At 45.6% G+C, this 20,681-nt stretch overlaps 1 protein-coding gene across 1 annotated transcript; it reads left to right on the top strand.

Annotated features, from left to right (window-relative positions):
- The first annotated feature begins 202 nt into the window (after positions 1 to 202).
- Positions 203 to 1,168, top strand: LOC127345311 (uncharacterized). The gene is made up of 2 exons (XM_051371766.2): positions 203 to 780; positions 942 to 1,168. Exons 1-2 carry the CDS (start codon positions 298 to 300, stop codon positions 984 to 986), a joined length of 528 nt encoding a protein of 175 aa, XP_051227726.1. The 5' UTR covers positions 203 to 297; the 3' UTR covers positions 987 to 1,168.
- The last annotated feature ends 19,513 nt before the right edge of the window (positions 1,169 to 20,681 follow it).

Genomic DNA, 20,681 nt, shown 5'->3' with positions numbered 1-20,681 from the left:
TGGGAGATTTGCCTGAAACACAAGGCATGAATTAAACACAGGAAACAGGCAGCAGCAATCCCGCGCGCCCGAACCGGAAAAATCGCAGCTGCCGCGGGCACCGCGGGTTGTTACTGTCGAAACCATTATTAAAACGCGCAGGCCAAATTAAACGCGTCCTGCCAGCTCGGCCCCACGCACGCACGCCCGCCCCATACCCATCCATCCTCCACATCCTCCAGCCCCGCCTTGTTCAATTATTGCCTTCTTCTCCCCTCTCCTCCCGTCCCATCTAATCCCCCTCACACCTCCCCGGTAATGGCGATGGCGTCGTCGCGGGCGCTGCTGATGGTAGCGGTGGCCGTCGCGGCGGTTTGGTGCGGCGAGGCGGGGTCGGCGCCGACGGCGGCGGCGGAGGCGGCGCACGACGTGCTGACCGCGCACGGGCTGCCGCGGGGCCTGCTCCCCGCCGGGATCGCCGCGTTCTCGCACGACCCGGCCACCGGCCGCTTCGAGGCGTCCCTGGACGCGCCCTGCACGGCCAAGGCCGAGGTCGACCTGCGGTACAACGCCACCGTGTCCGGCGAGATCAGCTACGGCCGGATCAGCGACCTCTCCGGCGTCTCCGCGCAGGACCTCTTCCTCTGGTTCGCCGTCCTCAGCATCCGCGTCGACGTGCCCTCGTCCGGCGTCATCTACTTCGACGTCGGCGTCGTGTTCAAGCACTTCCCGCTCTCCTTTTTCGAGGCCCCGCCGCCCTGCGTCCCCACCTCCTTCATCCTCCTCGCGCCGCACAAACTGGTAAACCCCGCCGCCCGCCGCTCCCTACGGATCTGCCTCCCTATTCTATCGGCACCCGATTATCAAGTTTGTTTGTTGCAATCTGCTGTAACTGACTGTCCGTTAAATTCGTCTTCTCTGTAACTGACTTTTTGTTGATTTCGTCTTCTCTGTCGCGGCAGGGTGGTGACGAAGGATCGGTGGACGGCGGCACGGCGCTGCAATAATGGGACAGACGGGACGGATTCCCCCGGAGCCAGAAGCCCAGTTTTGAGAAGTGATCGGCCGGCTGTCCGCCGGCGGACGGCCCCGCCGGTTTCATCATGTGCAGATAGATAGAAGTGGCCATTATTCCTTTTGTTTGCGAACTAGCATCCAGTAATCCCTTCCCTGCCACCACCTAGTCAAACTTTTCTTGTTCTCGTCCGTGTCGCCTCCGGCGCGGTGCGCGGCGAGGGGAATCGCTCGTCGTCGTCGTCGTAAAAGCTGCCTGCGTGCCGCGCCGGCGGCCATAATTTTCGCGGTAATGGATCCTGCGTGTACATGTCAAAGTGTGTGAGATGATGAGAACCTTTCTCGGAGTAGAATGAGGCAAACCATTGCGTCGTATCTTGGTGGATACTCGACCGAATCCAGTGCGTCTCCCGCCTCTTCGTGCTGCCCGGACGCTGGTGAATCGGTCCTACTAGTGTAGAAACGAGCAGTGTTCTGTCTGCAGTACAGCTGCTCTGAATTTTTTTTTTTTTTTTTGCGTTTTCCGTTTGGCCATGCGCATCCAATGAGATTTCTTTCGTCTGAAGGAAGATCCCACGGACTAGGTCTGGCCGATGAAACAAAACAGTGGACTGAGCCTTGCGATCCGTGCCATATCCTGGTAGCTCGGTCTGGTCTGGTCATAGGATGATCTATCCTCTGGAGTACTGTAACGGCGGAAGTGACGTCTGTTTGGCGCGACAGGACCAGCCACCGCATCCGTCAGAGTAGCGGTAGCATCGTTTGTTGACCGTTGGCCAGCAAGAAAACGGCTTAGATCTCGGGACGCCAAATCTAGCGCAGGCCTAGCCAGCTACTAGCATTCCTCGGTTCTTCGCCTTGATCGTCGCGTGGATCCATGACCGGGGGAAGAACGGGCGTATGCACCGCCCGTGACCACATGGGAAACGGCTCCCCGTAGTACGTGCTAGGAATTGTTAAATCGATCTTTGGTACAGTACGCATTGTTTAGCAGACAGTAATCTGGCGCTGCCGGCCGGATACCATGGCCACGAGGAGCAGAAAATGGATCATGGATGGAGCCCGAATTATTGACCAGCATGGAGCCGGCGAACAGCTCCTGGTGCTGGACGCGTCCGAACCGATCGCCGGCGAACAGTTCGCACTTCATCGGAGCCGGGCAGTCGTGCTGCCACGGTTACTCCAACCGAAGTGCTCCGGCTACATAAATTTCCACCGTGGACGGACGTGTTCGTGGAAGGCCGCTGGCAGGTGTCGCACCGGTCTACTGTCAGCGATTGCATGTGCACGCTCCTGCGTGGCATCGCTGGAGCAGTAGAGTAACGGCGGGACGCGACGGGAAGGAAGGAAGCAGGGGCATGTGCGAGGGCAATGATGGGAATCCCAGGGACAAGTGTATCAACTCCGGCGGGCGCGGGCAGCTGCCGCGGCCGGGTTGGTGCAGTAGGTGGGCGTTTAAATCCGGTAAATCAGGGGGGGCACCTGGGAGGCGTCAGCCAGCCGGCCCGGCCGGGCGCCCCTGCGCCGTCGTCAGCAGCCGCTGCCGGCCGGCCGGCGACGTGGCCTTCCATCTGAGGTGGTTACGCCGTTGTTGATGGATAACGGATTAGGTGGTGGACGGGATAGGGATGAACTCGAAAGCTGTTGCGCATTGTGAGCGAGTCGTCCGGTGCGCTCAGGCTGCAGCGTGCCATGTTTCGAGGGCCACGTGTGCGTGGTGACGTTGTCGCCCAAAGACTGTTTCGGTTCAGGTGGACGATCAGATCAGAGCGGGTCTGCGAGATATTCTTGCCATGCATTTACGCTGTCGGTCATTTCATTGCCAAGTGTGTGTGTCAGATCGACTGGAAAGCGCCGGCTGCCTGGCTCGGGCCAGGGAAAGCTTCGAGCATCTCCAGTCGCGTCCCCCAAAGCGTCCCCCAAACCGCGCCGGATTGAGCGTTTGGGGGACGTGTTTTGTTCGTGCCGCGTTTGGGGGATGTCGCTCCCCAGCCGCGTCCCCCAAACGCCTCCCCCAAACATTTAAATTACTTTTTTTTGGCTTTTTATTTCAATTTCCACAAACTAATACATAATTTGGAACGTAGTTTACACGAAAACATAATTGGGAACGTGGTTTTCCACAAACTAATACATAGTTTGAACCGTCGTGGACACAAACATAAAATTTTGCAAAGAAACTAAACCTAACTAAGCCGTGCATCGAAGGTTTCCTGTGTTCGCTGCTAAGAAAGAACACTCGAGGGCACACCCAGTCACCTAAACTGGAAAATCCAGCGGGAGGATGGTGCCCTTGTTGGTTCTACCGATGAAGCGAACAGGCAGAAACCTCCGTGCACGTATTCGCTGCGAAGAAACAACACTCATTCAGTCGTCCTCCTCGTCGGTGCTATCGTCGTGGGAGTCCCTGTCGACGTGGTAGTCCCGGAGGCAGCGCCTCTCGTCGAAGACCTTGACTTTCATGTCCCTGTTGCCGAAGTAGGAGAACACGAGGATGAAGCCGGCTTGGAGGCTGTGGTGGCGCGCGAACTTCTCCCAGCCGATGTTGAGGTACATCTTGCCGCGCGCATCGTAGATCGCCTTGACGATCCACCGGCAGTAGCCGCACGAATGCTCCCGCAGATGCATCGTGCGCGGGCGTACGCCGCCGACGTACTCGGCGAAGGAGTCCGGCAGCCTCTGGATGCCGCGCGGGTCGCCCTTGAGGACGTGGACGAACTCGAACAGGACGTCCGGCTCCACGTCCATCTCCGACGATGATGAAGCCGGCGGCGTGGAAGGCGACGGCGAGCGTTCAGCTATGCCGCGGCCACGACCACGGCCGCGGCCGCGAGGTCGGCCTCCGCCTCTACCAGACATAGCGTCGAGTCTTGTTGAGAGATGGTGGCGGCTAGGGTTTGGGAGAGGCGCTAGGGTTTGTGTGTGAGAGGGACGATGAGAGGCGCCCCTTTTTATAGGCCGGAGGGAGGCGGAGGAGCGGTGGCGCTCATTAACGCCGGCACGCAGAGCTAGGCGCGACGGGACGCGTCGCTGCGTCGCTGCGGGAACTGCACCGTCGCTGCGTCGCTGCGGGAACCGCACCGCCACTCGCGACGGTTAGGTTAAAAATTTATTGTGCCGCTGACGCGTCGGCCCCGCGCCTCCTCGCCTCTCATTTCGTTGTGTCCGGCGTCCCCGGAGCGTCCCCTGTGGGACGGGGACGGGCTCGGGGCGCCGGACACCGAATGGGGGCGCGCCGGACAAAAAAGGGCTTTGGGGGACGCGGCTGGAACGCTTTTTCTGTCCGGCGCGCCCCAAATCCCTTTGGGGGACGGTTTGGGGGACGCAACTGGAGATGCTCTTCATCCTTGACATTTGCTGTCCTTGGATGTGAACGTTTGATTTGTTAATTTATCTCCGCATGAAGAATTCTAGTCATAACTGATAGATCGCGTCGTGTTCCGCGGTCAAAGACAGCATCTTATCTCATGCAATTTTTTTATACTCCAAACGTCGACATGCGTATGTCTATATGTGTTATCGTCATTCTTATGTGGATAGAGGGAATACATGCATAATATAAAGGCGGCCAAGGGCCATAATAATGCATCGATTGCCCGAAAATTACTCGGTGTTTGGTTGTTTGGAGCCACTAGTAGGAAAAAGGGAAAAGCCTATTTTAAACCTTGAATTCGTAGTGGTTCGGCGAATCAAACCCCCACGTCCAAATTCCTGTCGTTTGCACCCTGAACTAACAAATCCCGGTCCAAATTAAACACTGAGATGGTAGCCAAACGGAGATTGGTGACGTGGCAAGTAAAGGTCGGGACGGTGGGTCTGGGAGGCGCGCGATTGAATAAAAGACTGGGCCGGCCTAGTGAAGCCCACCTCGACGTCTCCGCTTCTTGGCCTGGCTTTCCACCTTCTCTGTGGCGACGAGAATGGCGGCCGGCGTTGATCGGCGGCGTTGCAACGAACCCGACGACGCGGCGACGCGACGGAGAAGCGGGTAAGCATCTGCACCTTTACCGCATCCTTTTCATGTGCGCTTCCCTTTATTTGCGTCAGTAGGGTTAGGGTTCATCTCTCTCAATTTTGAGCGCGGTTAGGATCTCTGTAAAGATGGTTTTTTTCTTGTGAGTTTGCCCTTGATTTGGTTGGGAATAGAAACATTGGCTTATAGTGTGCACATTGCTTGTTATTTCACTTGAATCATGGACCTGGGCGAGGTTTTGACTGTCCGATTTCACTATGGGGGGAGTTTGTCCGTATTGGGCCAAATATGGATTATGTTGGGGGAGATGAAGCTTTGTCATAGATAGAGAGGGATAAACTCTCTCTGCAGGAAGTGAAAGGATTCGCCAAAGATCATTTAGAGTTGAAGGATTCTATGAAATTCTATTTTTTGTTGCCTGGTAAAGAAAATGGGATGGTGTTTCTGTTTGATGATAGTGGTTGCTTGAGAATGACTGATTTGAAGGGATTCGTAGCATAAAAAACAAAAAAATTCTACCGCAAGAACGAATAACAAGCCAAGATCTAATCTAGTATATGGTAGCAACGAGATGTATGTGAGACTAACCCTCGAAGATTCCAAAGCCTACGAGATTAGATCTCGTGGTTGATGTAGTCGATCACTTGCCGCTTTCAAAAGCGCGTAGAAGATCTTGACGGTACCACAGTCGGGCAGCACCTCCGTACTCGGTCACACGTTCGGTGTTGATGACGACGTCCTTCTCCCCGTTCCAGCAGGCAGCGAATGTAGTAGATCCTCCTCGGAATCCCGCCAGCACGACGGCGTGGTGACAGTGGTGGTGGAGATCTCCGGTAGGGCTTCGCCGCAAGCGCTGTGGGAGAAGAAGGAGGAGGGAGTAGCTAGGGTTTGGGAGAGAGGGGGCTTGGGGCGCCGGCCAGGGAGCCCCTTGGTGGTGCGGCCAAGTGGTGTAACCATCCTCTCTCTCCGCCTCTCTTTATATAGGTGGAACCCCCAAGGGTTTGCCCAAAATCCGAATAAGAGTCCAACTCAAAAACTTCCATATGGGTAAAACCTAGGGGAAGTGGGATTGCTCCCTTTCCTTCCCCTATGGCCGACCATGGAGGTGGAGTCCACCATGGAGTCCACCTTCCCCTTTGGCTGGCCGGCTAGGGTTGGTGGAGTCCATTCGGGACTCCACCTTCCATGGTGATTTCTTCTGGAAGGTTCTAGAACATTCTAGCGCCTTCCATAAATGCACCGGATCATTTTCAAACTTGGAAAGTGACTTACTATATATGAATCTTATTCTCCGGACCATTACGGAACTCCTCGTGATGTCCTGGATCCCATCCGAGACTCCGAACAACATTCGAACTCCATTCCATATTCCATATCTACTTAAAACGACATCAAACCTTAAGTGTGTCACCCTACGGTTCGAGAACTATGCGGATATGATCGAGACTCCTCTCTGATCAATAACTAATAGCGGGATCTGGAGATCCATAATAGCTCCCACATATTCAACGATGACTTCGTGATCGAAAGAACCATCCACATACGATACTGATTCCCTTTGTCACGCGATACTTTACTTGTCTGAGGTTCGATCATCGGTATCTCCATACCTAGTTCAACCTCGTTACCGACAAGTACTGTTTACTCGTACCGTGGTATGTCATCTCTTGTGACCTAGTCACATGCTTGCAAGCTAATTAGACGACATTCCACCGAGAGGGCCCTGAGTATATCCATCCATCATCGGGATGGACAAATCCCACTCTTGATCCATATGCCTCAACTCACACTTTCTGAATATTTAATCTCATCTTTATAACCACCCATTTACGCAATGGCGTTTGATGTAATCAAAGCATCCTTCCGGTGTAAGTGATTTACATGATCTCATGGTCGAAGGACTAGGTAACTATGTATCGAAAGCTTATAGCAAGTTGAACTTAATGACTTGATCTCATGCTATGCTTACTATGGGTGTGTCCATCACATCATTCACCTAATGATATGATCTTGTTATTAATAACATCTGATGTTCATGATCAGGAAACCATGATCATCTATTAATCAACAAGCTAGTTAAATGAGACGCTTACTAGGTACTCTGTTTGTTTACACAACACACATGTTTTAATGTTTCCGGTTAATACAATTATAGCATGGAGTGTAAACATTTATCATGAACACTAAGATATAACAATAACTATTTTATTATTGCCTCTCGGGCATATCTCCAACGGTCTCTCACTTGCACTAGAGTCAATAATCTAGTTTACATTTGTAAAGATATAACACCTTGGCCTTCTGGTGCTTATCATGTTTTGCTCACGGGAGAGGTTTCAGTCAACGGATCTAACATGCTCAGAAACGTATGTATTTTGCAATTCATTTGCGTCTCAACGCATCACTCATTTTCCAAATGAGTCGACATTAATCATATATGTTCAGTCTTCTGGTGGAACCTTAATTCCGCAGTCTGAAATATGTCACTAATATTGTCACACACAATATAGCTTCAAAGTTCTGACACTATCGGAATTACACCAAGTTCTCAAAGAACTCTGTGACTTAAAACTCCTTAGTCATTGTTGATACGTCTCCGACGTATCGATAATTTCTTATGTTCCATGCCACATTATTGATGTTATCTACATGTTTTATGCACACTTTATGTCATATTCGTGCATTTTCTGGAACTAACCTATTAACAAGATGCCGAAGTGCCGATTCTTTGTTTTACGCTATTTTTGGTTTCAGAAATCCTAGTAACGAAATATTCTCGGAATTGGACGAAATCAACGCCCGGGGTCCTATTTTGCCACGAAGCTTCCAGAAGTCCGAAGAGGAGACGAAGAGGGGCCACGAGGGGCCACACCCTAGGGCGGCGCGGCCCCCTTGGCCGCGCGGCCCTGTGGTGTGGGGCCCTCGTGCCGCCTCCGACCTGCCCTTCCGCCTACTTAAAGCCTCCGTTGCGAAACCCCCAGTACCGAGAGCCACGATACGGAAAACCTTCCAGAGACGCCGCCGCCGCCGATCCCATCTCGGGGGATCCAGGAGATCGCCTCCGGCACCCTGCCGGAGAGGGGAATCATCTCCCGGAGGACTCTACGCCGCCATGGTCGCCTCCGGAGTGATGTGTGAGTAGTCTACCCCTGGACTATGGGTCCATAGCAGTAGCTAGATGGTTGTCTTCTCCCCATTGTGCTTCATTGTCGGATCTTGTGAGCTGCCTAACATGATCAAGATCATCTATCTGTAATTCTATATGTTGCGTTTGTTGGGATCCGATGAATAGAGAATACTTGTTATGTTGATTATCAAAGTTATATCTATGTGTTGTTTATGATCTTGCATGCTCTCCGTTACTAGTAGATGCTCTGGCCAAGTAGATGCTTGTAACTCCAAGAGGGAGTATTTATGCTCGATAGTGGGTTCATGCCTACATTGACACTGGGACAAAGGATGACAAGTTCTAAGGTTGTGTTGTGCTGTTGCCACTAGGGATAAAACATTGATGCTATGTCTAAGGATGTATTTGTTGATTACATTACGCACCATACTTAATGCAATTGTCTGTTGCTTTGCAACTTAATACTGGAGGGGGTTCGGATGATAACCTGAAGGTGGACTTTTTAGGCATAGATGCAGTTGGATGGCGGTCTATGTACTTTGTCGTAATGCCCAATTAAATCTCACTATACTCATCATAATATGTATGTGCATGGTGATGCCCTCTTTATTTGTCAATTGCCCAACTGTAATTTGTTCACCCAACATGCTGTTTATCTTATGGGAGAGACACCTCTAGTGAACTGTGGACCCCGGTCCAATTCTCTATACTGAAATACAATCTACTGCACATCGTTCTCTTGTTTTTACGCAAACAATCATCTTCCACACAATACGGTTAATCCTTTGTTACAGCAAGCCGGTGAGATTGACAACCTCACTGTTTCGTTGGGGCAAAGTACTTTGGTTGTGTTGTGCAGGTTCCACGTTGGCGCCGGAATCCCTGGTGTTGTGCCGCACTACATCCCGCCGCCATCAACCTTCAACGTGCTTCTTGGCTCCTCCTGGTTCGATAAACCTTGGTTTCTTTCTGAGGGAAAACTTGCTGCTGTGCGCATCATACCTTCCTCTTGGGGTTCCCAACGAACGTGTGAGTTACACGCCATCAATTGTCAAAACAATGACATACTCTACTTTCGTTTGTAGAATCCATCACAATATTTAGAACTCACCTAAATATAGCATAGACTTCTTCTAGCTCATTATGATACCTTTTAAACAACACTTAGCCTAATTGAGATTGAATTTTTTTATATGTGACCAAACTAATATCGGTGCAACACCTTACAACGATTTGTTTGTCATTACCCATACAAAACTATATATATATATATCCTTGGGTCTTCTAAAGCACTCAGGGATATTTTTACTGTTGTCCTATGATCATTACATGAATCATTCTGGTATATGCTCTTAACACTTTAGAGCACAGGATATCTGATTTTGTATATATTATTCGTGATCTAAAAGCACTCATGTGTTTTTACTCATCGAGTGTCAAATACACTCAAGTCTTTTTAAACCTCCACATGGAAAATAACACCTTCTTAATATTTTTATATTGAACTACTTCAATATTTATTCTATGTACTTTAACTTAAACTTATTATGTGTTTCAATCTATCTTCATAGATCTTGACAGTAAATATGTTTCAATCCATATCATTTCATTGAAGTTAATTCTCATACCGGTAGAAGGGATTACTCAAGGAGTCTGCTCCATCGCCTTTCTGATGGGATAGACTTCACTTGGGGTTCCCATCCACCGCGGGGTTGTTCTGGGGGTATGTTAATTGGTGTTCTACATTCTTCCATGGAAGTGTTGCATATTGCGCGGGGGGGGGGGGGAGAGAGAGACTATCACATAAAGCTCCATAACCTTAATAAAACTGACAACTTCACGTGGAGTTTGGTCACTGTTTATGGTGCTGCCCAAGCTGAATTTAAGCATGTTTTTCTACGTGAATTGGTTAATCTTGCAAAGTATAATCCGCATCCAATCTTATTGAAGGAGATTTCATTTTTCTTCTATTTCCTCACGAAAAGAATATAGTCCGGTTTGACCATCATTGGACTTTCATGTTCAATGTTGTCATTGATAGTTTGGACTTGAGAGAGTTTGCAATGGTGGGGAGACAATTCACTTGGGAAACTCCCTCACGCCTCCCACTTATGAGAAATTAGATACAGTACTTACGAATTCATATTGGAAATTGAAATACCATATGGTTTCTGTACGTGCTCTACATCGTATTGAATCCTTGTCGGATCATGCTCCCATACTCATTACCACTGGCTCACCTAGACCTCCTGGCAAACGTCCATTCAAATTTGAACTTGGATGGTTGCATAGGGAAGGGTTTACGAATTTGGTAAGAATGGTATGGGAGAAACCCGTTGATACGTCCCCGACGTATCCATAATTTCTGTCGTTCCATGCTTGTTTTATGACAATACTTACATGTTTTGCTTGCACTTTATGATGTTTTTATGCGTTTTCCGGAACTAACCTATTAACAAGATGCCACAGTGCCAGTTCCTGTTTTCTGCTGTTTTTGGTTCCAGAAAGGCTGTTTGGGCAATATTCTCGGAATTGGACGAAATCAACGCCAAACCTCCTATTTTCTCCGGAAGGCTCCAGAACACCGAAGAAGAGTCGGAGAGGGGCCAGGGGGCCACCACACCACATGGCGGCGTGGGCCAGGCCTAGGCCGCGCCGGCCTAGGGTGTGGCGCCCCCAGGTGCCCCCCTGCGCCGCCTCTTCGCCTATAAAATCCCTTTCGACCTAAAAACGCATCACCAATTGACGAAACTCCAGAAAGACTCCAGGGGCGCCGCCACCGTCACGAAACTCCAATTCGGGGGACAGAACTCTGTCCCGGCACCCTGCCGGGACGGGGAAGTGCCCCCGGAAGCCATCTCCATCAAAGCCACCGCCTCCGCCATGCTCCGTGAGTAGTTCCCCCATGGACTACGAGTTCTAGCAGTAGCTATGTCGGTATACTCTCCCCCATGTACTTCAATACAATGGTCTCATGAGCTGCCTTACATGATTGAGATTCATCTGATGTAATCGGTGTTGTGTTTGTTGGGATCCGATGGATGATACATTATGATTAGTCTATCTATAAAGTTTGTGAAGTTATTGTTGCTGCAATCTTGTTATTCTTAATGCTTGTCACTAGGGCCCGAGTGGCATGATCTTAGATTTAAGCTCTATATGAATTGCTTAGATTGTATCTACAAGTTGTATGCACATGTCACTGTCCGGAACCAATGGCCCCGAAGTGACAGAAATCGGGACAACCGGAGGGGATGGTAGTGATGTGAGGATCACATGTTTTCACGGTGTGTTAATGCTTTGCTCCGGTGCTCTATTAAAAGGAGTACCTTAATATCCAGTAGTTTCCCTTGAGGCCCGGCTGCCACCGGCTGGTAGGACAAAAGATGTTGTGCAAGTTTCTCATTGCGAGCACGTACGACTATATACGGAAAACATGCCTACATAATTAATAAGCCTGATGTTCTATCTTAATGCTTTGAATCCTATCAATTGCCCAACTGTAATTTGTTCACCCAACACTTGTCACTTATTGGAGAGTTACCACTAGTGTAGATCGCTGGGAACCCCGGTCCATCTCTCATCATCATATACTTATTCTACATGTCATTGGAAGTAGTATCAACTATTTTCCGGCGCCATTGCTCTCATATTGCTATTACTGCTGCTGTTATTCTTGTTACTATTGCTCTCATATTACTGCTACTTTCACATCACCCCTGTTACTAGTGCTTTTCCAGGTGCAGCTGAATTGACGACTCAGTTGTTAAGCCTTATAAGTATTCTTTACCTCCCCTTGTGTCGAATCAATAAATTGGGTTTTACTTCCCTCGAAGACTGTTGCGATCCCCTATACTTGTGGGTCATCAAGACTATTTTCTGGCGCCGTTGCCGGGGAGGCATAGCTCTACTCATAAGTTCACCTGGGGAGTACACTCTACCTCTCTCTCTGTTTTATTTTATTTTGTTTTGCTTAGTTTACTTTTTCCTAGTTTACTTGTGCTTAGTTTATTTCTGTCTAGTATTAGTTCGCGTAGTTTACTTTTGCTTAGTTTATTTTTGTCTTGTTTTATTTGTCTCATATACCCAAAAATCCATAAAAATTTGAAAAACCTAAAAATTAAAAACTGCTGTTATGGGAGAACCTACAACCTATTTGGAGCTTATAGAATGTTATAATAATTTTAGGAAATCAAGAGCTGGTGAAGTAATGAGTGCTATGATAGAAAAAGTGAATACAATTGCTAAAATCTTGCTTAAACGCCATGATATAAACTGTTGCTCTCAACAGGATACTAAACATCTTAAATTTCAATGTGGCTTTAGTGAGGAATTTTTAATTAAGAACTATAATCGGAATTGCTATATTCATTATGGGTTCGAAGAGGTAGAACAATTTGTCGTGTTTATGGGAGCCTCTGAGATCGAATCCTTCATGGTTGAGAATTATGAAACTTGTGTTGTTTGTAAGGACCTTAAAGATTATGTCTCTTCTATCCTTAATTGTTGCATAGAATGCTTCGGTAATAATCCTTATATCATTGATTATAAAGAGAGACTCATTAATGCACAAGAATGCACTCACAATTTGCAGGAACCTGTGGAAGAAGAAACTGATGAACCTGAAAGCTCATTGGATGAAAAAGAGGAGGAAATTGATGAACCTGAAAGCTCATTGGATGAAAAAGAAGAGGAGAGCGACGAACAAAAGGAGGAAGAATGGATTAGCTACCCATGCCAACCTTCTAATGAGAGTAACTCTTTATCTCTTACACTATTTGATTGTCCTCCATGCTTACCGGAAGAGGTTGAATGTTATGTTCCTGTGGATTCTCTTGAAATAGTACCTATGAGTAATACTTGTGAGAATAATTATGCTACTGTTATTTATGATAACCCATGCTACTTTGATAAATCTTATGATAATGCTTTGTTTGTGCCTGATGTCGAAATGCATGGTACTAAAGAATTTTGCTTGGCAAATGTTTATGATAAAGCTCTAGATGATGGTCCTGTGTTACTTGATACTATTAATTGTACCACTAATGAAAATGGGATTGGAGAGTTCTTGACTTATTCTATGAGTCCCATATCTCTTGAGATTGATCAACTACCTTGTTATATTATTAATAAAAGTAAGTTTGAAAGTTTTAATTCCACTATTCTTGAACTTGATAAAAATTATATGTTTGTGGATCATGAAAAGTATGCTGCATGTGATAGTTATATTGTTGAGTTTGTTCATGAAGCTACTGAAAATTATTATGAGAGAGGAAAATATGGTTGTAGAAATTTGCATGGTACTAATACACCTCTCTATATGCTTAAAATTTTGAAGTTACACTTGTTCTATCTTCTTATGCTTGTTACTTTGCTCTTCATGAACTTGTTTATTTACAAGATTCCTATGCATAGGAAGCATGTTAGGCTTAAATGTGTTTTGGATTTTCCTTTTGATGCTCTCTTTTGCTTCAAATACTATTTCTTGCGAGTGCATCATTAAAACTGCTGAGCCCATCTTAATGGCTATAAAGAAAGAACTTCTTGGGAGATAACCCATGTGTTATTTTGCTACAGTACTTTGTTTTATATTTGTGTCTTGGAAGTTGTTTACTACTGTAGCAACCTCTCCTTATCTTAGTTTTGTGTTTTGTTGTGCCAAGTGAAGCCTCTAATCGAAGGTTGATACTAGATTTGGATTTCTGCGCAGAAACAGATTTCTATCTGTCACGAATCTGGGCTGTTTTCTCTGTAGAAAAATCAGAAAAATATGCCAATTTACGTGCGTGTTCCTCAGATATGTACGCAACTTTCAATAGTTTTGAGTTTTCTGATTTGAGCAACGGAAGTATTTTATTAAAATTCGTCTTTACTGGCTGTTCTGTTTTGGCAGATTCTGTCTCTGTTTTTTGCATTGTCTCTTGTGGACTTTAAGTGAGCCTTTCTAGACGTAGAGAGCTGTAGCTAATGTTTTATTGAGTTCTTGCAATGTGCCACTACAGGACCAAGGTGGATTCAAATTTTTTGAGTACTAACCCCTCTAATGAAGTTTATGAGAAGTTTGTTGTGAAGGAAGTTTTCAAGGGTCAAGAGAGGAGGATGATATATGATCAAGAAGAGTGAAAAGTCTAAGCTTGGGGATGCCCCCGTGGTTCATCCCTGCATATTTCAAGAAGACTCAAGCGTCTAAGCTTGGGGATGCCCAAGGCATCCCCTTCTTCATCAACTTATCAGGTTCCTCCCCTGAAACTATATTTTTATTCGGTCACATCATATGTGCTTTACTTGGAGCGTCTGTGCGTTTTTATTTTTGTTTGTGTTTGAATAAATGCGGATCCTAGCAATCCTTGTTTGGGAGAGATACACGCTCCGCTTTTTCATATGAACACTTGTTCTTCGTTTTACTTTTAATGTTCAATGATAAAAGTTGGAAGCTACAATACTTATCTTTATTTGGTTGGAAAAGGAAAATGCCTCATATGTCTTGGATAATTTGATACTTGGCAATTGTTTTGAGCTCTCAAGTAGATCATAAGTTTTTGCATGTAGTTTAAACCTATTAGTGGAGAACTACCGTAAAGCTTGTTAAAATTGGTTTGCATAATTGATCTCTCTTAAGGTCTAGATATTTTCTGGTAAAAGTGTTTGAGCAACAAGGAAGACAATGTAGAGTATTATAATGCTTGCAATATGTTTTTATGTAAGTTTTGCTGTACCGGTTCATACTTGTGTTTGCTTCAAACAACCTTGCTAGCCTAAACCTTGTATCGAGAGGGAATACTTCTCATGCATCCAAAATACTTGAGCCAACCACTATGCCATTTGTGTCCACCATACCTACCTACTATGTGGTATTTCCTGCCATTCCAGAGTAAATTGCTTGAGTGCTACCTTTAAACAATTCAAAATGCTTCTTAATTTGTGTCAATGTTTTATAGCTCATGAGGAAGTATGTGGTGTTTAGCTTTCAACCTTGTCATTTACTTTTGACGGACTCTCATATGGACTAGTGGCACATCCGCTTATCCAATAATTTTGCAAAAAGAGCTGGCAACGGGATTCCCAGTCCTAAATTAATTAACTTAAATAGACACTCCTCCATGGTTTGTGATTGATGGACGGCACCCGAAGATTCGGTTAGCCATGGCTTGTGTAAGCAAAGGTTGGGAGGAGTGTCATCATCATAATAAAACTAAAATAAAAAGGCACTCCTTCATAGTATGAGATTGTTGGCAGGCACCCAAGGATTCGGTTAGCCATGGTTTGTGTAAGAAAGGTTGGAAGGAGTGCCACCCAAAAATAAAAATTCATGGGAGCCGCTCTTGGAAGTCCGGTTGGCGAGGTAGTTAGTGTACCCATTACCATTCGTTGACAACAACAAACACCTCTCAAAATTTTACTTTTTATGCTCTCTATATGTTTCCAAAACCAAAGCTCTAGCACAAATATAGCAATCGATGCTTTCCTCTTTGAAGGACCATTCTTTTACTTTTATGTTGAGTCAGTTTACCCATTTCCTCCCATCTTAGAAGCAAACACTTGTGTTAACTGTGCATTGATTCTTACATGCTTGCATATTTGCATTCATCATATTACTTTGTGTTGACAATTATCCATAAGATATGCATGTTGAAAGTTGAAAGCAACCGCTGAAACTTATATCTTCCTTTATGTTGCTTCGATGCCTTTACTTTGAATCTATTGCTTTATGAGTTAACTCTTGTGCAATCTTTTGATGCTTGTCTTGAAAGTACTCTTTATGAAAAGTTTTGCTATATGTTATCTACTTGTTAGCAACTATAGATCATTGCCTTGAGTCACTTCATTCATTTCATATGCTTTGTAATAGTATGATCAAGGTTATGTAAGTAGCATGTCACTACAGAAATTATTATTTTTATCGTTTACCTGCTCGGGACGAGCAGGAACTAAGCTTGGGGATGCTGATACGTCCCCGACGTATCCATAATTTCGCTGCTCCATGCTTGTTTTATGACAATACTTACATGTTTTGCTTGCACTTTATGATGTTTTTATGCGTTTTTCCGGAACTAACCTATTAACAAGATGCCACGGTGCCAGTTCCTGTTTTACTGCTGTTTTTGGTTCCGAGAAAGGCTGTTCGGGCAATATTCTCGGAATTGGACGAAATCAACGCCAAACCTCCTATTTTCTCCGGAAGGCTCCAGAACACCGAAGAAGAGTCGGAGAGGGGCCAGGGGGCCACCACACCACATGGCGGCGCGGGCCAGGCCTAGGCCGCGCCGGCCTAGGGTGTGGCGCCCCCAGGTGCCCCCCTGCGCCGCCTCTTCGCCTATAAAATCCCTTTCGACCTAAAAACGCATCACCAATTGACGAAACTCCAGAAAGACTCCAGGGGCGCCGCCACCGTCACGAAACTCCAATTCGGGGGACAGAACTCTGTCCCGGCACCCTGCCGGGACGGGGAAGTGCCCCCGGAAGCCATCTCCATCAACGCCACCGCCTCCGCCATGCTCCGTGAGTAGTTCCCCCATGGACTACGGGTTCTAGCAGTAGCTATGTCGGTATACTCTCCCCCATGTACTTCAATACAATGGTCTCATGAGCTGCCTTACATGATTGAGATTCATCTGATGTAATCGGTGTTGTGTTTGTTGGGATCCGATGGATGATACATTATGATTAGTCTATCTATAAAGTTTGTGAAGTTATTGTTGCTGCAATCTTGTTATTCTTAATGCTTGTCACTAGGGCCCGAGTGGCATGATCTTAGATTTAAGCTCTATATGAATTGCTTAGATTGTATCTACAAGTTGTATGCACATGTCACTGTCCGGAACCAATGGCCCCGAAGTGACAGAAATCGGGACAACCGGAGGGGATGGTAGTGATGTGAGGATCACATGTTTTCACGGTGTGTTAATGCTTTGCTCCGGTGCTCTATTAAAAGGAGTACCTTAATATCCAGTAGTTTCCCTTGAGGCCCGGCTGCCACCGGCTGGTAGGACAAAAGATGTTGTGCAAGTTTCTCATTGCGAGCACGTACGACTATATACGGAAAACATGCCTACATAATTAATAAGCCTGATGTTCTATCTTAATGCTTTGAATCCTATCAATTGCCCAACTGTAATTTGTTCACCCAACACTTGTCACTTATTGGAGAGTTACCACTAGTGTAGATCGCTGGGAACCCCGGTCCATCTCTCATCATCATATACTTATTCTACATGTCATTGGAAGTAGTATCAACTATTTTCCGGCGCCATTGCTCTCATATTGCTATTACTGCTGCTGTGTTACTGTTACTATTGCTCTCATATTACTGCTACTTTCACATCACCCCTGTTACTAGTGCTTTTCCAGGTGCAGCTGAATTGACGACTCAGTTGTTAAGGCTTATAAGTATTCTTTACCTCCCCTTGTGTCGAATCAATAAATTGGGTTTTACTTCCCTCGAAGACTGTTGCGATCCCCTATACTTGTGGGTCATCACCTGTCGCGGGCCGAGACCCCATCCAAAGGTAGAATAATAAACAACGCGCTATGCGTGGATACCTTGGTGGATGGTCAAGGCATACAACTGGGCAGCTAAGAAATAAGAAACTCCAATTGTCTTCAGTTATCGATGATACTGAGGCTATCACGGAGGAGAAACCACTAACTACACATGAAATTGAATCTAATGCGAAGTTAGCTGGAATCCTCCGCGAGGAGGAACTCAAGTGGTCCCAAACATAGAAAGCTCAATTCCTTTTGGAGGGAGATTCGAATGCAATATACTTCCATACTGTAGCCAATGGTAGATACAGTAAGAAGCTTATTCATTCTCTAGTACATGAAGAGGGTATGATTGAAGGACACGAGCAGCTCAAATCGTATATCACAAACTATTACAAATGGTTTTTTGGCGAACCCGAGGAATGTGATTTATCTACGGATGAGAATCAGATAAATGACATCCTCAAGTTTCCGCCAAGTAGAATGCTGTTCTCACTGCTCCTTAGTCCGAGGAGTAAGTGAAGAAGGCGATTATTCAAATGGAACACAATAAAGCGCCAGGTCTGGATGGTTTCCCGGCATATTTTTATCAAAGCTTCTGGATCAAAATGGAGTTAATGGAGCTCTTTGGTGAGCTTCATGCTGGCCAGCTTGAGCTTTTCTGTATTAATTTCGGGGAAATCATTTTATTGCCAAAGTTTAATGAGGCCGAACAGATTCAACAATATAGACCAATCCGCCTTCTTAACATTTGCTTTAATTTGTTTACAAAAGTAGCTACTATTAGGCTTAATTCTGTAGCCAATCATGTGGTTCGCCTAACTCAGACTGCTTTCATGCATGGAAGACATATCCTAGACGGGTTTGTTATGTTTCATGAAACAATCCATGAGTTACATCGCATAAATATGATTGGTGTTATCCTTAAGATCGGCTTTGAAAAAACCATTGATAAAGTTAAGTGGTCTTTCCTCCAGCAAACTCTCTGAATGAAAGGCTTTTTTGAAGAGTGGCGAGCTGTAATTCATAACTTTATTTTTGGAGGAATTGTCGCCATTAAAGTAAATGATGATGTTGGTAGATACTTTCAGACAAAAAAAAGTTTTACGGCAAGGTGATCCACTATCTCCTATTCTATTCAATATAGTGGAAGATATGCTTGCGATCATGACAGAGCGTGCCAAAGTTGATGGGCAAATTAAAGGGGTGGTTCCTCATCTCGTGGATGGTGGGTTATCTATCGTTTAATATGCTGATGACATGGTTCTTTTTATGGAACAAGACCTTGATAAAGCACGAAATATGAAACTGATTTTATCAGCTTTCGAGCAACTATGAGGTCTGAAGATCAACTTCCATAAAAGTGAATTGTTTTGTTTCGGTGAGGCCTAAAATGAGGCCAACCTTTATGCCGAACTTTTTGGCTATCGGTTGGGCCAGTTTCCAATCTCCTACTTAGGTATCCCGATTCATTTCCGGAGACTAACGTTGGCAGAATGGAAACATGTCGAGGAAAGATTGCAAAAATGATTAAGTAGTTGGATGGGTAAATTGCTATCCCTTGGTGGAAGATTGGTACTCATTATTTCAGTACTAACCAATATGGTAATGTATATGATATCATTTTTCCAAATTCCTAAAGGAGTTTTGCATCGGTTGGATTATCTGCGATCAAGATTTTTTTGGCAAGGGGATAGCGAGAAAAATAAATACCGGCTAACTAAGTGGAGGTTGTGTGTCGACCAAAGGATCAAGGAGGGCTCGGTGTTCATGACCTTCAGGTTAAGAACAGAGCCTTACTTGGTAAATGACTAGATAAACTGCTCACTGAGGACGGGGTTTGGCAAACCATTATGAAGAGAAAGTATGTCAGCTCAAAGGTAATATCCTAGGTCTAATGAAAACCAGGTAATTCACACTTTTGGGCTGGCCTTATGGAAGATTCTAGGAGGATAAGTGGCTCGGGAATTCATCTCTCTGAGAACAATATCCAACCTTATATGATATTATGCGTCATAAAGGAGATACCTTAGGCAAGGTTTTGGAGTCTTATCTACCTTTCACGACGTTCAGAAGGAATCTATTTGGAACAAGGCAAGCATCTTGGGATGCCCTGGTATTGCGTTTGACATCCGTCCATCTAACACAAGGGCCAAATGAATTCGTTGGAGTCTAAATGTGAGTGGGAAATTCTCAGTTGACTCCATATATAAAGCTTTGATTCAACCTATGGAGCCGGTATCTAATAATAAGTTAATTTGGAAGAAGAATCTTATTTATGTCCCACCCTTTATGGAGAAAGAAACAAATGGGAAGAAGTGTCTCTTCGTCGATGAAAATACCTTTAAAGGCTAAGGTCTTTGCATGGTATCGTCGTCGGGGGTCATCCTCACTAAAGACAACCTTGCTAAGGGCAACTGGCAAGGAAGCAAAACGTGTATATTTTTTCATCATGATGAGACAATTAAACACTTATTTTTTCAATGCCGGTCTACCAAATCTATATGGTCAATCATCCAAATGGGTTCTACCTTGTATCTGCCACGTAGCGTTGCCAATATTTTTGGTAATTGACTAAATGGGGTAGATCATAGGTACAAAACTTTTATTAGGGTGGGAGCAATTACAGTAATTTGATCGCTTTGACAATGTAGAAATGATAAGATTTTTAATAACAAAAATATTACTGTAATGCAGGTTATCTACCGGTGCATTAGTTTGCTCCGTTCATGGGTCATTTCAGCGTACGGAGGATCAAGATCTCTTTACGGAGATGTGTATACAGGTGGAGGCCACGGCGAAAGATTTTATTACCCTACATGGGTGACATCATAATCTCATGATTGCTTACTGTTTCAGGCTGCGTCATGAGTGTTTCTCTTGTTGCACTTTCTATGTCACTAGTGGTTGGGGCGCCCCATGAGGCGCCTCCTCACCGGTGTTGTGCAATCCAATCACAACGCGTATTGACAAGTATGGATTAGCTTCCTAGTGGCAAATATGGATCAATTGCTCAGCTTGTATTCATGTTTATCTTACTACCGGCCATTGCTGAATTGCGAACCCTCGCTGTGCTTAGGTTCACAGAAAACTCAAAATAATCTC

Source organism: Lolium perenne, chromosome 3 (genome assembly GCF_019359855.2).
Source record: "Lolium perenne isolate Kyuss_39 chromosome 3, Kyuss_2.0, whole genome shotgun sequence".
Taxonomy (NCBI): domain Eukaryota; kingdom Viridiplantae; phylum Streptophyta; class Magnoliopsida; order Poales; family Poaceae; genus Lolium; species Lolium perenne.
The sequence above is the reverse complement of the archived record's forward strand: the minus strand, read 5'-3'. Positions and strand labels throughout refer to the sequence as shown.